Source organism: Marmota monax, unplaced genomic scaffold (genome assembly GCF_021218885.2).
Source record: "Marmota monax isolate L192 unplaced genomic scaffold, Marmota_monax_Labrador192_F-V1.1 WCK01_AAM20220418_F8-fsc00011, whole genome shotgun sequence".
In the NCBI taxonomy this organism is placed as follows: Eukaryota; Metazoa; Chordata; class Mammalia; order Rodentia; family Sciuridae; genus Marmota; species Marmota monax.
The window spans coordinates 25077106-25095716 of NW_026693082.1; the positions used below are offsets into that span (position 1 = coordinate 25077106).

At 36.3% G+C, this 18611-nt stretch overlaps 1 protein-coding gene across 2 annotated transcripts in view; it reads left to right on the top strand.

Moving 5' to 3' along the window:
• Positions 1-18611, top strand: part of Vwa8 (von Willebrand factor A domain containing 8) — a 420110-nt gene that overhangs the window by 310074 nt on the left and 91425 nt on the right. For both annotated transcript variants that reach the window (XM_058582605.1, XM_046454135.2), the window contains one exon: positions 18-222. In XM_058582605.1, the coding sequence (XP_058438588.1) occupies positions 18-222 (205 nt within the window). The remainder of the gene's footprint in view (positions 1-17; positions 223-18611) is intronic.

The window sequence follows — 18611 nt, forward strand, 5'->3', positions numbered from 1 at the left end:
TGTTTTTCCTTTTTCAGTTCAGAATCTCTCTCACCATATACTACATGGCTATCTACTATTTCGGACACAGATGCACTGCTGGCAGAGTGGGACAAAACTGGCGTTGTTACTGTTGATATGGGAGGTCACATCAGGCTTTGGGAAACTGGACTTGAACATCTGCAGCGATCACTCATGGAATGGAGAAACATGATTGGGCAAGAAAGTGACAGACATATGCAGGTACTACTTAACTTACCTCCTTTTTTTTGTTGTTTTTTCTTCATTGTAGAAGGACACAATACCTTTATTTTATTTATTTATTTGTATGCGGTACTGAGGATCGAACCCAGTGCCTCACACTTGCTAGGCAAACTCTCTACCACTGAGCCACAACCGTAGCCCCTAACTTACCTCTTAAAGGTGAGCATTCAGGTATAAATTTCATTCTAGATGCCACAATCAGGAAAATTTTTGGCTCAACAACTCAAATATACTTGCTAAAATAACTAAAATAAATTTGAACTCATAACATTGAGGATCTGACAGCATATTCTTATAAGCCTAAATTTCTAGAAAGTTAGCAAAATATTCACCCAATAGTTTTTAACAACTTCCTTATTTCCAGATAATGCAAATTTAGCAGTGACCAGTAGAAATTACACTATGGAAAAGAAATATGGGAACAGGCCACCAGAGCAAAAGGAAACCCAGTGACTCTAGAAATGACTCAGTCAGCATCTGGTCTAGTTGTTGTCTGGAATGAATTATAACAATGAGGAAGGCAGTATACTCATACATACTAAAGCATATAATAAAATATTTTTTTTAATTTATTTAATCTTCAGAACAAAACTTCTTTGTTTATATTTCATTCTTATCTAACAAAAAGGAAGGTAGGAAGGGGCATGTTGGTGAATAGCTATAATCCTAGCTAGTCAGAAAGCTGAGGTAGGAGAATTACAAGTTGGAGGCCACCCTCAGTGAGACCTGTCTAAAAATTAAAAATGAAAATTAAGAGGACGATGTTGCTCAATGGTAAAGAACTCCTGAATTCAATCCCCAGTACAAAAAAAAAAGGAAGCTAGGTTTCTACCTAACAAGATAAGACATTTCAACCAAGTATTCCATGAATAATTGGTTAGTAATTACTATTTTATGTGATTACTTTGTGATTTTTCCTTAAAAGAGAAATAAATATATTTGTAAATGAATAATACATATTTTTCTTAGATTCTTTTTTAAAAAATATCCCTTTATTTTTAGTTGTAGTTGGATACAATACCTTTATTTCACTTATTTATTTTTATGTGGTGCTGAGGATCGAACCCAGGGTCTCGCACGTGCAAGGCGAGTGCTCTACCGCTGACCCACAACTTCAGCCCAAGATTCTTAAAAGTTTTATAGGAATATTTTGAAAATCTCAAACCAAACTTAGGCTAGCAACCTCAATCCTTTTGAAGGGACATAAATTTATTAATTTAATCAAGTTAAAACAAATGTATTACTTAAAATAAACATGTCATTAAAATGCAAAATGGATCTATTACAGCAGCAGATGAATGTTGATTACTATCCATAATATTTAGAAAACTAATTACTTATGGTTCTGTTTTTTTTTTTATTATTCCAAGCATTAGTTTCTTCTCTGTCATTGGCACCCAATAATAAATACTAGTGTTATAAAAATAATAAATACATATATTTTAAAAATCAAAGGTGATATTTTTCCTGTAGTCAAATCTTTGTGACCTAAATTAATGATTTTATTTTTTCTCAAAAGAACTTTTTTAAAAAAGACTTCTACTCATGATTTTACAAAAATTTATCCATGTGTTTTAACCATGTAACTCTTCTCTTCCTGGGAACAAGTATGTTCACCACATTATTCATTATTTTAACCATATAACTCTTCTCTTCCCTAAATCAAACATTACTTGGAAATATTATAACTTTATATCTCTAGCTCAAGATTCAAATATTACAGAAATAAGACAAATTTAGTAATAAAGTTATATAATTCAGAATGAAATGATAGTTTCACTTGGAAAACTAGAATAGATGTTTGCTAATATTCTCCTCCTACTTCTAAGATTGCTTAATCCATTTTGGCTGATATAAAAAATATATACACATATATAATACAGATATGTGTGTGTGTGTGTGTGCATGTGTGTATACTCAAACTGAGAAACAAATTATGAGCATACATCTTTATTGTTTAAGTGAACAGGAAGAATTGTCTTGTCCAAATAATCTGCCATTGTATTAACTTTTTCTCAAATCTCTTGGTAATGAGGACAAAGGATACTTAATTTATCTTACTTAAGCCAGTTCATATTATAGATTATACAACATAAATAAAAATCAATCCAGATAATAATAATAATATTTGCCTTTTACAGTTCCCTTCCTGTTTGATATTTTAAGGAGCCTCATTTATGAATTCTTTATTCTATATAGGTATGCTCCTGATTTGGGAGCTTGAAAAATGCCTTTCATAGAAATAGTGAAAAAAGAGAATAGGTTCTTGGTATCTTACTTCCATTTGCTGGCTGCAAGCCACTTTAGTCACTGGCAGAGTAACCTGATCTCCATCTAGTGGCCAAATGGACTTACATCATCAGAAGGGAAAGACCTGCTTTGCATTCCAGCAGTCTGTGTCAGCACCAGGCCCCCTGCATGGGAGGTCTACTCACTTCTGTGTTGTATGATTCCTCTGGAGTAGGAGATGCTCCTTTGGATCAACAGGGAAGGCTGGACAAACAGCCTACTAAGCTATTTGTCAGAAATTAACCCTCAACTTTCCCTGATTGTTCTGTAGAGTAGCAAACAAACCGCCCATATTTAGACAAAGAGTACAGTTACATGCTTTACCTTTGCCCTTTCTGTCTTTGCTGTATTTCAGCCTTCCAGAGGTATTATCTTTGAACCCATTGTTGATTTGAATTTTTTTAATATTTATTTTTTAGTTGTAGTTGGACACAACTATTTAATTAATTTATTTATTCTTATGTGGTGCTGAGGATTGAACCCAGGGCCTTGCCCGTGCTAGGCGAGCACTCTACTGCTGAGCCACAACCCCAGCCCCTTGAATTTTTGTTTTTTAATGAATTCATTGTTATATTTTGAAAATGAGTACAGCTTGCAAGAGGATATTTATTGAGCTCTGCATATAAAATTTGTTCATTAATTTGATGTGCTTTGACAGGAACATGTGTTTTTCCAATAGTAAACAACTATAAAAATAAATCAAAGTATTACTACAACTGTAGTTCCCAGAACCCATTATTTAAAATCCATATTTATTAAAATGAGACTCTATATTTTCAGAAACATGGGTTAATTATAAACCAAAATTTTTCTTGCTATATTTCATGATATTCCCTGTAAAGTATATTTTTAATTTGTTACATTTATGTTCCTCTCAAGAATGCTAATAAAGCTACATCACATTTTTCCTTAGAAATAAAATCATATTCTTTCAAAGGCTTTTGATAACTTTTATTGTGGGACAAAAAGGAAAAAGATTATAACTTTCAAATGTCATTTTCTAATTATAGTGAGCAAATCAGAAAGTGATTTCTCCATATATTACTGGTAGGATCTCTATGAGGGCTTTCAGTAGTACTTCCTTCACCATCTATTTTTGAAATGCACAGAATCTTCTGAAAACCAATGTGGGACTACAACTTAAATGTTCTTGTGTATAGCCACGACAGTGACTGGTACAGAGTTAGAACACAATCAATTCTTAGAGAAGCATGGAAAGAAATACATGGAAAAGATGACTAATTTATATTAAGCACCATTGATCTATTCCCTCTTTTAAAGAAAATATTCCGGGGCTATGGATAATGCAGTTCAATGCAACTTAGGTAACAAAGCTTGGCCTTTCTTTAGCCACTAGTCTAGAAGTTTTGACTTTTGAAGATCTCAGTAGAATATTAAGACCTATTTTCAGTTTTAGAAATCATTAGATTATTTAATTGGCATTCAGTAAATTTAGTTTTTCAGTGCACAGACTGAGTGACCTCCACATCCTTTGTGGTGGTGCAAGAAACATGGTCCTCTCTTGGAAAGCATGCTTCATTCTTTGTTTTGGTCAGTAACTCGGAAAACAGTCTGTCTCAGCAGGTCAGTGTTACAGAATTGTTTTATATAATGGTTATGTGTACATGTATCTTTGGGAATCTTTCTTGACCAGAAAGGCATTGCCTTTCTGACCTTTTCCTGCCATATCTCCTAGTGATATGTATCTGTAGAGCCAACTTGGACCAAGATGATCTAGGCGTGTGCCTATGTGGTAACCCTTGGCAATGTCTCTATTATTTTTATCATTTACCCCTGTTAGAGAATATTCCCTGTTAGAGAAATCTCAGAGATGGAAGTTCGTTTTGAATCTTTAAGGTTTTCAAGAGTACCCACTAAGACTGCAAGTCCCCTGGGCAGTGTAGTACCCAGTGGTGTACAGATAAGCCAGCTCCTCACAGGCCAGTAGGGAGTGTTAACAATGCTGATTTCCTGGGGATAAGCATTTCCTCCAAGGCTGATGACCAGCTACCAAAAGTTGAAAGTTTGCTTGTAAAATTCCTGAATATTGAGCAGTTATCTCTCACAAGCTGGTACCGTTTGGCTCCCGCATGCCACTGGCTTAATTAAGTCTTTATCAACCAACTGCCTAAGGAGAATGATGACAGTTACCTAAGAGCGAGGATTTTGAGAAACTAGGCAATGGAATGTGAATAGGAAGAGAGAGGTGAAAGAAAAGGGAAGGGAAGGGAGGACTGAGAACACAGACTAGATGGTGTCATGCTGTCTCTGGGAAATGTAGTTGCCTAGAGTTGTACCAGTTGCAGGTGTGCAGGGCCCTTCCTGAACTGGGAGCTTGGTTTGAGCCAAGAATTGGAGAGAAGTCTGTCCTCAAGTGAGATGATGCTCCTGGGTTCATGTGTAGGGGCCTCCTTTCTTATATCCATTGTATTTCAGAACAAAGAAAACCTGCCACTTGATATTGCATTCTTTCCAGAAGTAATGCTTCCGTTGATAACAAGATTATCTGAAATTGTCAAATACAACTAAAATTAAATCAATAACTACCTCCTTAAGACAAGCAAATCAGCAAGTTTGTGATTTTAGGGAAACTGTATTTTCATTAACCTTTTGGGCAATACAAGGAGACTGACATCCCCATAAACTTTGAAAATTGTGGGTTTTATATACTTTTAAACTAAGGTTAAAATTAGAAATATCAACTTTCTTTCACTCTCTAGGAAAGGCCTAACCTTGAGAAATTTATTTTCAAATCATCAGCAGGAATATTTTAGCTCTCTTTTCTTATGATAAGCTTTAAGATCATTATTCTGAATGTTACCATATCCCCAGCGCATATTGTTGAGGAAGATGATACACTAGTATGGCAGTATGTATAAACGTAGATATATAAACAATGTGATCCTGCAGTCTGTACACGAAATAAAAATAAGAATTCATACCCCATTTGAATTAAATGTATGATATATGATATGTCAAGTTCATTGTAATGTTTTGAGCAACCAAAAAGAAAAGAAAAAGAAAAAAATGATAAATAAATGAAAAGGCAATCTTAGAAAATTTTATTAAGGCAATTTTACTTATATAAGGAAAGTAAATTAACTCAGGAATATACCTACTATAAGTTGAGGTGTCAAATTCAATGAATAGGTTCATATTCAATGGCTCTATAATTTTTACAATGCTGAAATTACATCACAATTAATATAGAAATAAACTTTCTTATCATTATGTTTACAAACATAATTATGATTTTTATTCATAAGTAGTATAGCATATAGTTTAAGAGCATGAAATTCAGAGTGGTTATACCAGGTTTCAAATCTCTTTTGAACATTGTATGGGATCTTTGACAGATAAATTACTCTTTCAAAACCTCATTTTCTAATCATAATATAAAGATAATATAAGAAAAAATATATGATAAATGCCTAGGAAAGAGTGAGTACTCAGTAAACAATAAAAATTAGAAACAGGATTTAGGTAATATTGGACTACAGAATACTTTAATGCTTATATGGAAACAAAGCAAATTAAAATGAAACAGTGTTACCTAAATACCCAACATTAAATCATGACCCAATGAGTTACATAATTCATCATCTATCCTAGTGTTAAAATGAAAGCTTTGTTTGTAATCCTGTTGGAGAAAGTTTTGTCAAGCCCAAAAAAGGAACTGAAAAAATGGCCTTTGCCTAAACTTGTCAACTTGAAGGAAAGCAGGAAATCAATGATAGGACAATTGTCAGCATAGGATTATAGTGTTTAGCCTATTCTAAAGACAAATTAGAAGAAGACTAAAAAACACACAGCAAAACATACATCATTGAGCCTACGTCCAGAGAACAGTAAAGAGCAAGTCAAATTTGGTGCTGTGTTTCTTCGCTTTTCTTGTTTAGTTTTTTGCCTTCATTAGCTTTAGGACTTGAAAGCACTGGGTAGCCCTGGAAATTGATGTGTGGGTGGCACAAGAATTTGGAAGATTAGTCAAAAGTCTGTACAGAGGCCGCCTAGGCATCTTGGCTTTCTCCTCTACCTTGTGCTCCTTGACAGCAGCACTCCTCTACCATACAAAAGGCAGGAACTATAATGGAGACTCCTACAGCTTAGGATAGGGCAGGAGTGAGACCATACAAGGAAGAGATAAAGTTTACCCCTTTTCTTACTTGGATCCAAGAAAGCTGCCATCTGTGTGTGTGTGTGTGTGTGTGTGTGTGTATACACATATACACTTCCTGGCAGGAAATTAGCAAAATTCTTTTTTGCCAGTGGCGTGTCCAAGACAAGAAAATATATATATATATATATATATATATATATATATATATATATATATATATATATTAGGGAGAACAAAAGTAAAATGTATTGCAATGGAATTGAAATTATGATAGAGAATTTAGGAATCATAGAAAGCAGCTTAGTTTGGTTAGATACACTAGGAGGACTGTATACAAAAGCTGGAGAAAGGGCAGGAGATTAATCATATCATATTATCAAGGTCATGAGATTTTTCCTGAAGGCAGTAGAAAATTAAGCAACCCTTTAATTACCTTTTATCACTGTTAGGGAATAATTTTCATTTATCTTTCTATCTGTGTCCACAGAGAGCATACAGCAAACTAAATAATTAGCGAGAGAAAATGCATTCATTAAATGGCAATACAGGTTGCTGGACATTCTAGGTAGAATTCCCATCAATTCTTTTGAAAAACATAGTTTAAATATGATGTAAACACACTCTTAGAGATTAAGTCAAGTCATCTGGCTAGTTCCAGATACAGGGCAAAAGCTTTAGAAAGATGGAGCAGAAAGTAACCATTTTTTAAATTTCCTCTTTTCTTTTTTGATTTAAATAGAATATCTTCTTATTTTATTTTATTTTCTGGTTGTATGAAAAGTATGTTCACACCAATTTGTGTCTTCATACGTGTACTTTGGATAATGATGACCACTGAGTTCTTTCCCTAAAACTTTACAAAAGACTTGCCTGTTCACCAGCCCTACCCTCATGCAAAAAGCCACTTTTTTACAAGTAATTTTAAAATATTAATGGGTAACTTCTTACACAATGGATGGAATCAAGACAAACAGAAAAAAAAAGAACTTTGAAATATAGGGGTGGTACAGATAGTAGAAAAACATTTCACAAAAGGACAATTGATATTCTCAGAGAGGTAAGAAAATATATTACAATCAAAAACTGAAAATGGATAATATTTTAATGTAGGAAATCTTCAAAGGACAAGGAAGATATCTAGAAAATTAGAAAGTGATAGAAGTTTAAGAAAAGTTGATATAAGGTATTGGACAACACTTCCAAAACACAAAGAAAGTTAAAATAGAAAAAAAAGAAGATGGGGAAGTTGTATCTAATATGAACTCTAGGAAGAGAACAAGAGGGCAGAAAAGCACACAAAAAGTAATTTAAGAAAATTTCATGGAACAACAGGTATTAGTGTAACAAGTGGGAAAGCATATCCACCTGAAATTTTAGAGCCTCATAGATAATGAAGCAATGATGAAATCTTCAAAGTTGGAGGCAGTGGAAAACAGGTCATATAAAATGTGCTAGAAAATTCCATACTATCATGTCTCAAATCCTAATGGGAGTAATATGGGAGTACTGGGGTTGTAGCTCAGTGGTAGATCACTTGCCTTGCATGCGTGAGTCACTGGGTTCGAATCTCAGCACCACATAAAGATAAATAAATAAAGATATTATGTCCATCTACAACTAAAAATATATGGGAAGAAAGAAAGAGAGAGAGAGAGAGAGAGAGAAATTCTAATGGCACTGGCCTTCTTGGCAGCACTAGAAGCCAAAGGGAAAATCCTTTCCAACCTAGAGTTTATATCTAGCTGCACACTGTTAGTCGTGTGAGCAGGTAGGAAATATTGTAGAAACACTGTCCAATGTGCAAATCTAAAAAAAACTTGCATTCTTTCTCAGAGAGCAACTCACTGTACAACAAGAGGATGTAGCCAACAAAGAAGAAGACATGGGTACAAAGAGTGGCTTTAACCGTGAAAGAGGCAAATGTAATTAATTCCCATTAAGATAGTGACAGAGTGTCCTAGCTGTGCAGGGGGCCTGGAAACAACCTCTCCAACATGAAGAGGGAAGACACAGGATCTAGAAAGAGTAGATATGTTTTTTTTTTCCTGGTATGGGGACTGAATCCAGGGATTCTCTATCCTGAGTTACATCGCCAACCAGCCTATTCACTCATTCACTCATTCATTCATTTTGAGACAGAGTCTTGCTAAATTGCTTAGGGCCTTACTAGGTTTCTGACGCTGGCCTCAAACTTGTCATCCTCCCCCCTCAGCCTCCCAAGTCCCTGGGATTATAGGTGTGTGCCATGGTGCCCAGTTGGATGTCTTTTTTAACAATAGAAAGGAACTAGTAATGTAATAGACTGGTGACATGAGAAGAGCTCACAGGTTTGGTGAAGAACTGTGGAACAATTAGAGATAGATATATAAAATAGAGTTGTGAATTAATGAAGAGTCCTTAAATAGAACATTGATTAGTGGGGAAAATGAAAAAGTAAAGTATGTAGTAGTAATATATATAAAACAGTATATTAATTATATAGTAATGTGTATTATTTTAATGGAAATATATATAGTAGTATATAATTACACATTTCTTTCCACACTGAAGCATACTATCATACTTATGTAGTAACAAGTTAAATAATTAATCTTTATTGTTCATGATGCTACTCTATTAGGAAGATGAGAGGAGGAAAAATGATATGTATTTGAGGTGAAAAGGGTAAAATAATCCTTACCTTTCATAGTAGGAAGTCAATAGATTATGTCTGAAAAGTAAAGATAACATAAACCAGGTGTGGTGGTGCATACCTATCCCTTCAGGAGGATAGGGCAGAAAGGTTGAAGTTCAGGGTCACCCAAGGCAACCCTGTCTCAAAATAAAATAACTAAAAGAGATGGGGATATAGCTCACTATTAGAATACCTCTAGGTTCAGTCCCCAGGACTATAAAATAATAACAATAATAATAATAGTAATAATAAATAAAATATGATTCCAAAATATGGGAGTAAATAGCACAAGTCATAGTAAGCAGAGCTTTAGCAGTTGCCTTTAGGGGCTAGGAACAGATGATGGGACACAAGGTTGCTCCTTGGAGGATAGGTCCCACAGGTATGTAGCTTCTCCTCAAGGATGGAGTTGAATCACAGAAGTTAAATCACTTTATTTTGTTTTTGTTTTTAAGTAATAATCTTTGTAGAAAAATTGTCTGCTGTGTCACATGTGTATGTGGTGCCAGGGATCAAACCTGGGGCATTGCACATACTGGGGAAGTGCTCTATCACTGAGCCACATTCCCAGCCCTGGTGGTCTGTTTTTAAGGGTATCTCTTAACTGCATCCACCTTCTTATATGTTTCTGCCCAGAGAGGTAGGAAAAGAACTCACCTTTCTGTGCCCTGTTGATATCAAGGTTGTGATAGGTAACATTGTTACTGATCAGCTTTCCAGAAATTGTTTCAAACCTTGCTCCTGCCCACTGATCTCTACCCTCAGTTTAAGGAATATGAATTTAAAAATAATACTAAAGTTTTGTCTTTTGTTCATACATATGCAAAATTAAAATTTTTAATTAAAGTTTCACACAAGTGATTAAAGAGACATATCTTAGTCCATTTGTGCTCCTTTGACAGAATACCATGGACTAGATAATTTGTCAAGAACAGAAACTTACTGCCTCACTGACCTGGAGTCTGGGAAGTCCAATATCAAGACTCCAGAGGGTGTAGCAATTCTGATTCCCAGGTAGTGCCCTTATTTATCCCTAGATCACCTAAGATTGAAGGGCAAAGAGACAAAAGAGAACTAAATTTACTTTACTATAGTAATAGTAGCCCCATACATGAGGGCAGAATCCTGAGGACCTAATCATCTCTCAAATATCTGACTTTTTAATATAGTTACAGTGGCAATTAAATTTTAATAGAGTTTTAGAGGGAATAGACATTCAAATGATAATAAGAAACAAGGCCTGACAGGCGTTAAAATGATTTTCTAGAACTGGTTTATTTGAGCCTCTGCAGAATTTTCTGGTGGGAAGATGGAGGTATGAGAATGGTCTTCCCAATATAATTATCGCTCACATTCCAGGCAGAGCACAGCACACATATTTCTTCTACAGCCTATGGCCCAATATCAGAGCCACCCCTGCCCTCTGCTCATATCTAAAAACAGCAGAAAACATTGGCTCTTAGAGAGAAAGATGCAATGCATTTAAAATGGAAAGGTGAAGCCCTTGAGCTGCTGGGCACAACAGAAGCCTGGCTGGGGCACAAAGCCAGGAAACTAGACTGGCTGGTCTGTCCCAGAGGAAGCTGGAATCTCATTCACTTAGAGTTGCTTTTCTTTCTCAAACTGCTTTGTTTCCATGGTTTCATTTTCATTTTATTTCAGCCATGTTTGTGTACCCATGAAATAACTGTGACATTAAAAAAATGAATTATCATTGATACTCTGCAAATAAATAAACTTTTAACTACAATCTCAATGAAAATTCTATACTAGGGAATAGCCTTCCAGCAGTCCCAAGCCGTAATTAATGCCTACACATCCAATATGCTCACATGGACTAGGAGTGCCGCTCAGGAGTAGAGCACTTGCCTAGCACACACAAGGCCCTGGATTTAATCCAGCACAAAAAAATTAAAAAATAAAGAAGAACAATATTTACATTTGTTTGTCATCACAAATAATTTTTTTGGTGGATAAGTTTTCCTGTCATGTCATCATATTTTTAATCTATGGCTTTATCTTTAGAATCTCAGTTCTTTTTTAATTGATTTTTTAAAAAAATAAAAAATAAATGACAGTGGAATGCATTACAATTCTTATTACATGTATACAGTACAAATTTTCATATCTCTGGTTGTATATAAAGTATGTTGACACCAATTCGTGTCTTCATACTTGTAATTTGGATGATGATGTCTATCACATTCCACCATCCTTGCTCACCTCCTGTCCCCTGCCTTTCCCTCTCACCCCTCTGTCCTATCTAGAATCTCAGTTCTTTAAAATTCTGTTGGTTCCCTCTGTCCCAGTATTTCTAGTTTATTTATAACTATATAACAACAGTGTTTATAATCTAGGCCTGGCTCCAGTAAGGTTAATGAACCATAATTTCCTAGGGAGATGATGGTGATCCAAGCTGTGTCATTGGCAAGTTGACATCTATTGAATTCAAGAGGTTCTGGACAAACAATAGATATTTGAGTCCTTTGAAAATCATTAGCCAGCTTGTTCTTGTGCAGCACTTACTGTGGACCTGCCAAGGTAGGCCCTACAGGGAAATACCAGAATACCCATCATGGTTTTTATTCTTGGGGAGATTAGACTATATACTTGGAGAGATAAAACTGAAAATTGTGAACTAGCAGCAAGTGCCAAACAATGTGTAGTTCAATGTTTTAATGAGGTGATTTGGGCCCCTGTGCTGTAGTGTTTCACAGGAGAGGTGTCTGTGCTGATGAATTTTATAAGCAAAGGAGTTGAAGCTTAGGCTGTGCTTTTTAAATGGATGTACTTAGATAGTTAAAAGATGAGGGAGAGGCATTCCAGCATTGCCGTCCAAAAAACACGACTGCAAACATACCTAAAAGAATGAGCACGATGTGTTTCCTTAATAAAAGAAAGATTTGTGCCACAGCTTGGGTCACCACAAATACAGTGATGACCTGGGAGCAGTTGCCACAGGAGTAGTGAGTAAATCCAGCTAAGTACAAAGTCCCAAGGGCAAATCCAGGCTCAACACCGACCATCCCAAGGAGGTAGCTGAGCTCATGCTAGAGCAGAGGTGGGGGTGAGTTCTGGGTCTAAGCATAGAAACCTGTGAGCTAGCAAATTGGAGAAAACAGAGAATTCGTTTCAGTACAGAATTGCTGACACAGGGCATTTCTAAAAGTGAAGGATCCAGGTGTGGTGGCACCCACCTGTAATCCTAACAGCTCAGAAGGCTGAGGTAGGAAGTCTTTGAGTTCAAAGCCAACCTCAGCAACTTAGCAAGGCACTTAGCAATTCAGTGAGACCCTGTGTCTAAATAAAATATTTTTAAAAAGGGCTGGGGTTTTGGCTCAGTGGTTAAGCACCCCTCACTACCAAGAAAAAAAAAAAAAGCAAAGGAAACTCGCCTTCTAGGCAACCCAGGTCTGTCCTCAGTGCATCCTTTAGCCTGTTTTAAGAGGAACCTGACCAAAGCAAAGGTCTCTTTGGGCAGTGGCTCAATAAGGAGCTACAGGCAGAGGAGAAAGCAGACTGTGTGAAAGCCCAGTGAGGTCTTCACGTTCCCTAAGACTGGCAGTTGCTGAAGCTCATTGCATAGGAAAGGTTTGATGCTGAGGCTGTATTAGGAGGGTGGACTTAAGAGAGGTGGATAGTGGGGTAAAGACCCCCCCAGTGAAGTGGGGCAACTGTGAGTCCAAGATAGTGACTGGGTGTGAGCTGATAGAGATTGGCTGAGTGTGGGCCACGGAGGCAGATGCTATGGATGTTTCTAGATTGAGTGTTTGGCAAAAGGCAGAATATTGAAGGAATCAGGAAAGTTGGAGAGGAGACACTGAGTTTGAGATAATGGTAGATAGTCAGCCAGTAATTGAAATAAGGAACTAGAATTGTAAGCAAGCAAGAGAGTTATGAAGATCCTTACCAGAGAGAAAATGGTCAGATGCCAAGGAGAAGAGGCAAAATGCTCAGGACCAGACAAAACATGTTGTTTTTAGAAATACATAGAGCCTGATGTTTCTTCAAGTATGTTCTCAGACACATTCTTCATAAGCATCTATGTTTAAGCTATTGGGAAACACTGTTAAACTTGGTAGCCTCTAAGAGATGTACTTATGACTAGTAAATATCTGATTTTGAGAATTCGCACTGTAAAGAAACCTCTTTAACCTAATAGGCCCCAAATTTATTTTGATTTAAAAAATACTTCTGCAAGTTGCCAGTTCCTAGTCCTGTTTTCTTTGCTCCAGTTCACCATGGACTCTGTTTAGTAGTAGATCTCTTAGGACAAGACCTTTGTGCTGATTGTCATCCTGACTCATGATGCAGCCAGGTTGTGTGTCATTTATGACTTCAGAGAATAAATATGGAATGTATGTGAGAGGTAGGATACTAGTTAAAAGAATAACTTTCTCCAGTACCTAATTACCTTTTAACTCCAGATTTATTATGAAACGAATAGGTATGTAAAATGATGTTTGTCAGGAACATTGAAAATGACAAAAATTTCATCTCACAATAATTTAAGTTACAAAAGGGAGTACATTGGCTCACAGAACCAAGAAGTTCTAGGACCTACGGCACAGACCAAACCAAGGGCTGAACACATGTCATGATACTTATTCTTTCTCCTCTCTGCCCTGCTTTTTTCTGGGGTGGCTTCCTGCTCACAACGCAGTTCTTCATCAAGTACATAGTTCTCACAATGGGTAATCCCAACAGAAGGGGCTTGTCGCTCCCTATAATTTCAGCAGAGTGCTCTGGTAGGTTGGTCAGGTCACATGCCTACCTCTGAGCCAGTCACTGTGGCCAAGAAATAGAATATTGCAATAGGTCAGTCGTAGTCCATGTCTTTACTCCTAGTGTGAGATAAAAGAGATCTCCATTAGTCCCACTCACCGGAAACATAGGAAATAGAGAGGGAAGACAGAAATTCCCCCAACCAATACTGAATAAGTAAAAATTGACAATGTGATTTTGGTGGTGGTGGGGATTGTGGTGTTTTTGATAGTTAGCTCCAGCCACTTCCAGGTGATAGCTGAAGATCTTTCTTTCAGATTAGGAATTTTTGCCATCCAGGACTGTTATCAGGTTTATTTTGTTTTGCAATCAGCACAATATTCATAAAAAATAATCCTTACCAAATGCAGTTGGGTAATTAGGCCAATGGTAGTTTAGCATCCAATAATTTTATCTTTCTTTTAATTTCTGGAATGGAATTAAGAAATACATCTTTCATTTTCCAACTTTATGTAGGGAAGAACTAAACATGTTTGCGCAGTCTTCTTATGAGACTTTCCAGGATTCTGAAGAAATATGAAGCCAGTTCTTTCCTGACATCCCTGTGGTATCATTGGGATTCAGTGGGTTTTCCCCTAAAAAAAGAGCTTACTAATACTGCATAATTTTCATTAGTTTAGATATTTGTTTAAAGAAGTACATTTAGGACTGTTAAAGTGCCTACAATTTCACATTGCTGACATTGGTTGAATAACCTTTCCATAAAGAACAACATGTATAAAGCCCTAGTAGGAAAATTCGAGACTTAAATAGGTTTTGTGTTAGGCAAAGAGGAAAGTGCTGCATTGAATTGTAAGTCAACATTACATCAACTTCATGTTGACATCTAAGACCACCGATAAAAAGAAAACCTGACATAACATCAGAAATAAACATGTGTTCTAGTCTTGTTTGGGTTACCTGAGCCCATAGAATCCTTAACAATGTTTAAGGACTGTTTCACAGCAATCAGTAGTAGCTGATTTTTACTACAATTCTGGCTCTCTTAATCCTAAAATATAATATATTCCCTTTTTGTAGCCCATAATTATTTATAAGTTTAAAAAACAGTTGTATATCTCTGTTACACCTATGGCTTGATGGTTTGAATAAGACTCAGATTGCTCTCCAGGTGAAACAGGAACCTGTCTCATGATTCTGAACATAGCTCTGATCTCACTCAGGCCCAACTCAAGAAAGGATGGATGGAGAGAATATGAAAATATATGTGTATAAACATATTAATGACCTTGACATTTTTGGAGATTTTAGGTCAGTTATTTTGTAAAATACCCTTTGATTTGGTCTCATCTGGTGTTTCCTCCCTTTGGATTCAGTTTATGTACTATGTTCTTCTTAGTGTGCCATATTAGGTGACACATTATGGCAAATTGTCCCATTACAGGCAGTGTTAACTTTGCACATTTGGTTAAGCTATTTTATATGCTGTATTTCTCCATTGTGAAGTTACTGTTATTTCCCTTTATAATTTATACATGTATTACAAGACTATATAAATATCTTGTTTCGTTGATCTTTTATCCATTATCATTCATTGATGATTCTTGCTTGAATCAATTATTCCTGCTATGGTTGCCCCTGATGATTTCTCTGTTTCCAACATTGTCCTTCTATATTCATTAGTTGGCATTCTAAGGTAAGGAGCTGCCCTCCCTTCTCCATTGGTTTTTTTATTAATATCACTCATGGGTTTCTGTCTCATTTAATAGGCTCTAATATATTTTTCAGCTTATTTTAAAAATATATTTTAGCTGTGGATGGACACAATATGTTTATTTCTATTTATTTATTTAATTAGTTGTAGTTGGACACAATACCTTTATTTTATTTATTTTTTATGTGGTGCTGAGGATCGAACCCAGAGCTTCGCACATACTAGGCAAGCACTCTGCCGCTGAGCCACAACCCCAGCCCTGAGCTTATTTTTTTAATACTTAAATTATTTCAGATTTTGCCAGTGGGAATCCCTTCAGGCCAATTCCCTTGTCATTTTTACAGGCCTCTATCATTTCTAAATACTTTCTTACTTTGTGACACAAAAAGAAAATCCAATTACTTTTATACCTAATATTCTGTAGTGCTATCTATACCATTTTTGGGGGGCAGTTTAGCATTGACTATTACTTAGGCCAACCTGGTAATACAAAAGAAGCATTCCAACTCACTAAGTTAGTTCACCCACTTGAATGGATGTGCACAGCCCCTAACCATGCATGTGCCCTGCTCATCAGCTTCTCTCTACTGTGTCTTCACACCTGCACTCCCACCAGAGGGGTTATGAGCCTACCAAGGGGTAGGGGACATCTTGGAAGCCATCCCTTGGGAATCTTATCCCTACACATTCTAGAGGCACACAGAGTCCCAGAATGCTCTGTTGTTCAAACTCGTGTATTTTGGAGGAAAACCTAAAGAGACCTAAGATTATATAGCCACTACTTAAGTTAAGCATTTTTCTGCATTGTAACACATAGATGTATTGTGAAAGAAGCCTAAGAAAAGTATCCATTATAATCTAGTAGATTTGGTCAGAGAGAGACAAACATTTTCCTATAGGCTTTGGCCATGTATCAAATAATATAATGACTTTTGTCATGTTATTTGGCACTTATATAGTTAAATTTAAGCAATAAATTGCTTCACACTTTTCTTGTTCATTTGACTGGAGTTATTGTTTCTGCTAACCAGAGGAGGGTGTCACTGAGCTTAGAACAGGAATAGTCCAGACAAACCAGTCTGAGAACTTCAACAACTACTGACAAATTCTTGTCATTTCACTGTATTTATAAGTTATAATTAAAGAATACAGGCAGTAGGCCGGCCAGGAGTTGTGGGTCAATGTTCTTTCTCATGATCAAATGAAAGGCTTTTTATGAACAGAATTCAGAACTTTCATTGAAGTAGCAGAGCACAAAGAAATCTTCCCAGAATTAAGAGAGCCAAATTCCTGTCCTGATGCCACCACTCACATGTGACTTTGAGCTGTCTCTTCGGCTCTCTGGGTCTTCATTTCTTTTTCTATAACACGAAGTAGATGATAAACTGATCTTCAGGCCCTTCCATGGAAAGCAACAATAAAGACAAGGTCAGAACATTAAAAGTACACCAGGAAGAATTTGTCCATCCCAGCAGTTTGTTTCTTTTATCCACTGCTCAGTAGCCACTAGCTGCTTCTCATATGATCATTACAGCCACTACTTTAGGTATATGTATTACTGTTCCCATTCTGAGGTTAGAGTTAAATCATGTACCCAAGGCTGAGAGGTCTTTCTAGGTCTCTAACTCAGAGGCCCATGTTTGTGTTCCTTTTTATCAGATGGCTTCCCTGGCACCAAAAGACTAGTTTTAATGGAGGTTGCGCCCGAGGAGAGAGGTAATATTAACTTTGAACATTTGGTTAAAGAAATTGAGGTTATGCTCTTAGACAAGAATACAGATAGTTTTCTACCCAGTAGAGCTCAGACCAAATGCTTACCAGTGTGTGTATAGGAAATGTAGATGAGGGACCCATGCCAGGAGGAACTTAGGTGAACAAGAGGTTGGGCCCCACCTAGAAGCAGATTCCACTGGCCCAATTTAGCCTTTGCCTCTAATTTTCAAGAGAAGGCTGAAATCTCATTAATATGAAACTTTGACAGCAATGTTGGAATTTTTCAAGCTAGGGGAAAGGCAAAATACTGTAAAACCTATAAATATCTCTTTTCTCTGACCTGGGTGGGAGCAGGGTCAAGAAATGAAGCCCCATTCTCTTCTAAACTTTTTCAAGATTGCTCTGTTGCTGAATTTGCTTCCTTGTGCTCTAAACTCTCATAGGTTCTCCTAAAGATGCCAAATAACTGGAAAATTGTGCAACCTGTTTTTGTAGGGCCAACAAAGTATAATTTTTTTTTCTTTTCAAGTTTCCAACAGTTGAAAAAAAATTAAAAGAACTGTAAAAATGATATGAAATTCAGATTTCAGTGTCAATGTGTCAAGATTTATTGAGACACAGCCACACTCACACAGTATTTTCTATGGTTGCTTCTGCACTACGAGGGTGGTGCTGAGTTAATTTCCACAAAGACCCATATGGCCCATGAAGTCTAAATAAAATATTTACTATTTATTCCTGTACAGAAAAAGTTTGCTGATTTAGCAAACTAGCTGTGTTAGAATACAGAAGCCATAAAAATGGGCAGTCCACCTCTGCTTTCTACCTAATCTAAGTTTTAAAATACAATCTGCTTAAGTCAGAGGGAAGGAAAGGGGGAAATAAAGAGAGAAATAAACATAAATATATCAAATTATTTTACAGGTAGGAAGGGATGAAAATTATGTTTCTCTCCCCAGATTATATCAAATATACTTATTTATATGCTGTTCAAGTCACAACAATCAACAACAGAACTATATTAACTTTAGAGAAAAATCAAATCAGTCCCAGAGTGGGTTTATTTTTCTGCACTTTATAAGTAACAAAGCAAAACTCTATGGTTCTAAGAAGAATGAGAAGAATGAAAATGG